Source organism: Sinocyclocheilus anshuiensis, unplaced genomic scaffold (genome assembly GCF_001515605.1).
Source record: "Sinocyclocheilus anshuiensis isolate Anshui unplaced genomic scaffold, SAMN03320099.WGS_v1.1 scaffold1746, whole genome shotgun sequence".
NCBI classification, from domain to species: Eukaryota; Metazoa; Chordata; class Actinopteri; order Cypriniformes; family Cyprinidae; genus Sinocyclocheilus; species Sinocyclocheilus anshuiensis.
The window spans coordinates 1,477,170-1,484,310 of NW_015545562.1; the positions used below are offsets into that span (position 1 = coordinate 1,477,170).

Here is a 7,141-nt window from a genome sequence, read left to right on the forward strand (position 1 = left end):
TTACACACTAACAAACACACTCACAGTCAGAGCTGTCAGTGAGCCAAACCGTATGCAGTAATCCCTTTGTATTCACAAACCCATCCAGATATACAATGTGTCCCAGCCACGTCCCACCCCCTACACACCAGACCTAGGCCACCTGCTAACTCTATATCATCCACACAAACACAAACCAAAGGATGAAGACCAACAAGTTTGTGTCAGTGTGTGATTTACTGTAACATATCTCTTGTTATGCAAGATACTGGTAAGCATGTGCAAATACTCTCCTTCCAATCTGTTCTTCTTCTCTACACTCCACTCATATGTTCTCCAAATCCTCCACAAATCCCCCTCACACAAGCTGAGATAAGTGATACTCTTCTGTTGTCGCTTGGAGGAGACAATGCTCAACAACTGTGTTCAACATAATTAATCTCAGAGGACCTTCATCACACAAACAAAAGATGAAGTGAGCAGAGCAGTGGTGTAGTCGGGGCCATACGCAAGTATACGCCGTACGCTTACTTTTTTCCCCGGGATGTTTGCGTATTACGACTTCTAAGGTTCAATATTCGCATATACCCTCGGTATACCCACTTGTTTTGTTGCTTCGCAAATCCGTAATCTACTGTCATGTAGCTTCCCCTTTAATGGTGTCCCATACTGCTGTGTGAAATTCGTGATTCTTTGTAATTGGTGCAATATCACTTCTGTCATTCAACGCCGCTCATTGTCGCTCGCGCTTGGTGTTTTGAGCCGCACTGAGCGCAGTTCTCGTGCTGCAACAGTGGATACTATGAAGGTAGAATGACGTCAAAAAGATTTGTATACGCAGGGTAAGAGTTGTGGAAGTGTACATAAGACTGTAAGCGTAAATTAAATTTGCATGCGCAAGAGAAGCTTTGTAAAGGTGTAAATCGTGTTTCAAGCGCAAGAAAAAAACACATGCCCCTCAAAAGGTCTGTGCACGGCCCTGACCCCATGTAATGTGATGCAGAAACACTGAAATCATTAAAATAATACCGTTAGCCACATGATCTCATTACAAAAAAAGATCGTTGCCCTTACCTGTTTGAAGGTGTACGTGCATCAGGTGAACTGGACGAACTGAGCCTCGCTGGTGACGTCACTGTCGCTGAAGATGACGCGTGGTATTTGGACGCATCTGCTCTCCACCGAAGTTAATGTGAAGGATTGGCGTATCATATGCACGCAAAATTGGCATTTGGCGTATGCATTACACGCAATTAGAAAGTGTAGGTAATATTACTGGGTAATAGTAAACCATTTTTTCTTTAGGACTACACCACTGGAGCAGAGGGCTATGTTTGTGAAATGTCTGTTTGTTTACTCTCTTCTGCTCTTTTCTATCTTTAACCTCCATTTTTTATTCAAACCTCTGCTTTCTCTTGAGTGAAAACACCCACAGAGATGCAAGTGCAATTGGAGCACAGAAACTGAGGAGTAGGAGTGATTTTATGGAATTGTGATGACAGGAATCCTTCAGTTTTAGATATACATTGCTCTTCATGTTTTCCAGCAGGAAGCTCTAAAATTGTACTACATGCTTTGCTTTTATTGCATTGCTTGCTGCTTTTTTCCAATATAAGATCTCTCAAACTAACTTTCAGTTGGGTTATGCTTTTTTGCCTGCTTGTCGATTTAAGTTTGGTGCAGTAAGCACGATTTTGAACCAACAAGTTCCTGTGGCAACATAAAGACATGGTGGTCAAAACTCTAATCCATTCCAAATGGATGTTCTTGACGTGTGTGTTACATTAACCTGTTAATCCTCAGACTGTTTGTGGGAGGGGGCTGGTGGGTTTATAGACAATTAACCTGAATAGACCATACTGTTTCATGATTGGCTGAAACAGAGAAAAATGCCTCAAAACCCTCTTACTCAAATGAGTTTGTCATTGGATGCTTTTACCATAAAACACTCAGAATGAATGACTTTTATAGTGCTTAACATGGCTGTTTTTGCCATAAAAATCGATGAGTGATGAGTACAAGCAAAAAGATAATATTATTTTAATCTGACTTGTTGAACCACACACGCTCAGTCTATGAAGGTTTTGTTTCATTTTTAGTAAGCAATGGGTACATTTCAAATAACAAAAAATTAGGTTTAGGTTTTTGAAAACACAAGAACAGGCCATGGGTAAAGTGTGTAAGAGGGTCAGATCCAGCTGAGTTTGTTGTAGACCACCTCAGGTTAAGCTGACAATGTCCTGGGAAGACCAACAGGATTATAGCTATGAACACCTGTTCCGAATCTCCAAACCAGCAAGTGTGACCTGATGCTCTGACATTTAGAAACTTAACAAGGAATATGAAGAGCCTATAAATAAGCAAACTGTTCTACGCGTTCAAATGGTTGGTTTTACAAAACAGTTTTAATATTCCTAGATATTTTTATTTCATGTTTTGTTCAGTTCCTATTGTCTGTTTGACATAATTAGTAGCTTCTGTGCTTGTTAATTGTTTTATTATGTTCTATTGTCATTCAAATAGGCTAAAGAATTATTCTTAAGGTGTGAATACATAATAAGCTACATATCTTGTAGGCTATCATTTTTCCAACATAGATGCTTTAAATAGGATATGATACGTTTCAGAAAATTTAAACACGACAGGAATGGTCCACGTGATGGCGCAAAGAACCGCTTGAACAGCTTTTGAACCGGCTCTTTAAACTAACTGTTCAAATGAACCGTTTCGCCAAAATGAGACTAATGAGAGTGCGAAACTGCTGGAAGACCGACTGTCTACTACCACCATGTGGTGTAGAGATGAAAAACAAGCCGGTTACAAGAAGGCTTGTGTATGACCCACTCCGGCACCCGTAGAGTTACAGTAAAACTGGACGTGTACTTGCAGCATTGTTGTTATGTAGTTTCATCAGAATCGGGAAATGCGAGCGTTTACAACTTCACACAGAATTCATCGATAACTAGTGTTCCTCATCCGACTCACTTTTAATACTTACTAATGTGTTCGTGGCATAATGTCGTCAGATTTGATGTTAGATTTCGTAAATCCATCGATAATGAATAAGGAAGCGGGGGACATTTCCATCGATCAGGATGGAGAGTGGGGTAAGATACGCTTTCTAGAAATATCCATCACTGCGCGTGTTGCTCGCGATAAACGCCAACTTCTGTATTTACTTCTAGTAAAGTGTCTGTACGTAAAGAGCGTCTCTATGAAGCGATTTATATGTATATAGTCATTGTCCATTTGCTGTAACTTAGATGACAGACTGGTGAACCTGTCTCCCACTCATCCGCAGTGTTGTTTTTGTGGCTTCAATTTTAAAATGTAGTTGAATCAAAAATATAAACATGATAAAATATGAACTGTGAATACAACTTCGTTTATTTAACTTTGTATCATTACACATTTATTTGGGATTATACTTTGTGTTCATGTTCATATAATATGTATATTCATTCGTATAGTTCATATCGTGAATACACAGGATACTAAACTACAGTGTGTCAATTAGGGTTTGGTTAACATATAAAAGAAACTGTAATTGAAACCAAATTACATAACACCTCAGGGTGAATGGTTGCAGGTAGTATGACCTGGTTACAAACCCACAACTCAAAAGAAGATTGATACATTTTTTATTTCCTGTCTTGCTCTCATGTTTGGCTTTACTTCTTTGTTTGGCATCAATCTGCCTTTGGTCATACTTAAATTCACAACCATGTCTTTTACTTGTGTAGATATCAGCTTGTTTGATGAGCTGGAAGATCTTGGGGATGCTGATGAGCTTCTGGAGGCTCTGGTGGAAAGTGTAGGCTATGTGAGTCAAACCCCTGCAAAGACAATCTGTCAAAATATTACATGTTTATCAAATATGGGTTTAATTGTCTTTTTTCGAATTGCATTTTGAAAATCAGATTGCATCTTTTAAAGACTAACAAGTTTTTTTTTATTGCTTTTTTTTTGGTTTGACCGTAACTTTAACCAGAGATTTGTAGAAAAAATGTAAGCAATTTAAGCATTTTGGATCTGTTCTCTATTAGGACACCTCTGTTCCTGACCTGAACTTTGACTTTGAGCCCCCAGCGTGGAGCTCAGATGGCTGGAGAGAAAACGGTAGCCCTCGATCAGGTACTAATTTTAAGTTTTCAGTGGACTGGAAAATCTTTTCAAGATTTGTGTCTATAGCAGCAATAAACTCAAAGTAACTTGATATTTCTGAGAACTGCTTCAAGTATTACCAAAGCGAAATGTACGAAAGCATTTCTATCCTTTTTCTCTTTATCTGCTCTCACAGATGGTGATGTAACCGTGGACTCACTGTCACCAGACCACACGCTCAGTTCAGTGTCCTCACCAGCATCAGTGGAGCCCCACTCACCATGCTCCACACATGTGAGTCAAACTCCACCCCAAAACAAATACGCAGTCCTTGAGCATTTCTACCCACTGAAATTTGCGTCTTATTTGTCAGGGAGTGATTTGAAAAATGTCCAGTGTTTTTGGACTCCACGCTGTTTACAATCACAGACAAACTAACCTGCACACAATTTTTTTTTTACATGTATCAATATGCAAAGATATATGTAATAGTTAATGAGACAAAATTGTATACAAATTATATTTGGCGTATCTTATAATATAATGTATATTATAAGATGCATCAAGTATAATTTTTATACAATTATAAATAAAATCTATTTTAATTAATTTATTTTTTGTTATATACACACACAAATTCTTTTTTTGTCTTTATTGACTTAATCAGTCAGAGGAGCAGATGGAGTGTGTTTGAGCTTCACTGATCCTGCCAGCTGCTGTAGTTCAGAGATCAAGAGGGCAGACACACACATACACCCATGTGAATTAGGTGTCTAATTAAGACTCCAGTGTGTTAATGAATGTCTTAATCGGCTCTCAGCACATCATCAAACTAATTAATCAGTCTCACATTGAGAATTGTCCAGTCTTATTTTGTAATATGTGCGTTGACTCTTCAAAATCAGCTAGTGTCCCTTTCAAGGTTTCATAGAACTATAATGTCACTATGACAAATACACATTGTTTTAGCGAAATCCTAAACACTAGAATCTTAGTGTCACCTCACAGTCTTGATTAAGTTAATGTATAATTTAGCATGACATATATTTGTTATAGTTTGCATAACACACACTGAATGTTAACACGGGTTGTTCTGTTACTGAATGATGCAACATCCTGCAAAGGGACATATACACGTACAGGAAGGGACGTATAGGAAGCACGTTATTATAAGTTTAACTATTTTTAACATGTTTGAAGAAACATGACACACATGACCGGTTATAACTAGCAAGGCAATGTTTGAATACACATTCAAACATAAGGTAGTAGTGGGTGGTATCACAGGTGTTCTGTAGGTATTTATTCATTTATTGATCAGTCGTTTGATATGTGCAAAGTCTGCAAACAGTTAAGTAATGATACGTAGACTTCTTGACCATCTGGATTCACACCCCAGTATTCCCATGCTTGAGTGCACTTTCAGTTCTCTTTTTTTTTTCTATGTAAGTGCACTGATGGCTTTTCGTGATATTCCTACATTATGCTGCTATATTCGCAAATTTTTTTTAAGGATGAGGCACTGTCTCCAGTCTCCTGGCATTCTCAGCCCTCTCCGCTGTCTGTCTGCTCTGACTCAAGTGGCTTTGCTGAGGCGCCTGCTGAGATGAAGCCTTCCAAGAGGACCAGTCAGTCAAAAGGTAGGTGAAGTACATTAATGTCTTTATTTGAATCATTCATCTTCAATTTGTAGTAAGATGATACCATTTGTTCACACAGCAAAGCCTCTCCAGCCAGCGAAGAGGCCCATTCAGTATAGCCCCAAGGTTTCCATTCAGCCTAAACCGCTCATTACCGCGGTGCCCATCTCCCATGCTGCAGCCCCCCTTCAGACTAAGACCATCATCATCCAGCCTCTTCAGACTACAGTTCTGCCTGTAGTAAAACCTCCACCAGTCACCATTCAACCAGCACCCCCTACAGGTAATGAAGAAACCCATTCTGCCACACTTTAATCTGATAAAGTCTGATATGTAATAGGAAGTCTTGGTATGTTTGATCACTTTTATTATTTTTGTTGATCACGTTTTTGTTGCAAGTTGAAATGAGTAGTGTATTTTAGGTTGTATTGCAGCATGCTTACAAAAAACCAGCAGATGGCACTAGGCATCAATTTTTGTTTGTGCTATTAGTGGGTGTCTCATTTTAAAGTCTATTGTCAGGCAGACAGAGAAATGTTCTTGAACTGCTGGTGCATCCTTTTGTGTCAGTACAGTCTGCCTTGTCGCTTGCCCTACAAAAAAGCAGTATCGAAGTAGATGTGAATGACCTGCCTGACTGATTTTTTTTTTTTCATCCCTTTGATTTCTTGATGCTTGTTTTTATGTGACATTTTTTATGTGACGGGTAGTTGTAGCAAGTAAACTAGCTATTTGCTAGCATATTAGCTGATTATTTGCCTCAAACAAAATGCTTCATCTTATAAATATTCAGTGCCATGAACTTTGTAAACTTTGGGAATTGCTTTATTTTGTGACAGAAATACTGTCTTTAATATCATGTGCAAAGACATGATAATCATAGTACCATAATAACAAACTGCATAAGAGTTATTATTACATTATTAAAATTCATAATAACAACAATAACAGTAATAATAATAAATAAAATAATTATTATTTTGATATTATATGATATTATTTTGATATGATATAAGATAATGTTCTAAAATATGTATATTATTATTATTATTATTATTATTATTTTATTTTAGTGCTGTCAGATCGATTTATTGTGATTAATAGTTCAAAATAAAAGTTTGTTTACATATGTATGTACTCAACATAATATACAAAATGTGTGTGAAAATCAACACTGATTACACTAAAAAGTCTGATATGTAATAGGAAGTCTTGGTATGTTTGATCACTTTTATTATTTTTGTTGATCACGTTTTTGTTGCAAGTTGAAATGAGTAGTGTATTTTAGGTTGTATTGCAGCCCTCGCAGCATGCTTACAAAAAAACAGCAGATGGCACATAACACATCCCTCTACCTCACTATGTGGAAATATTAGCATAATGCCGCCCAAATGTGCACGCAAAGAAAGAAGAAAGAA

General features: G+C 37.7%; 1 protein-coding gene across 1 annotated transcript in view; it reads left to right on the forward strand.

Moving 5' to 3' along the window:
* The first annotated feature begins 2,831 nt into the window (after nucleotides 1-2,831).
* Nucleotides 2,832-7,141, forward strand: part of atf6 (activating transcription factor 6) — a 42,174-nt gene continuing 37,864 nt past the window's right edge. The window contains exons 1-6 of the mRNA XM_016499402.1: nucleotides 2,832-3,086; nucleotides 3,723-3,802; nucleotides 4,026-4,113; nucleotides 4,280-4,377; nucleotides 5,597-5,723; nucleotides 5,803-6,006. Coding sequence (XP_016354888.1) covers nucleotides 2,996-3,086; nucleotides 3,723-3,802; nucleotides 4,026-4,113; nucleotides 4,280-4,377; nucleotides 5,597-5,723; nucleotides 5,803-6,006 — 688 coding nt within the window. The 5' untranslated portion in view covers nucleotides 2,832-2,995. The remainder of the gene's footprint in view (nucleotides 3,087-3,722; nucleotides 3,803-4,025; nucleotides 4,114-4,279; nucleotides 4,378-5,596; nucleotides 5,724-5,802; nucleotides 6,007-7,141) is intronic.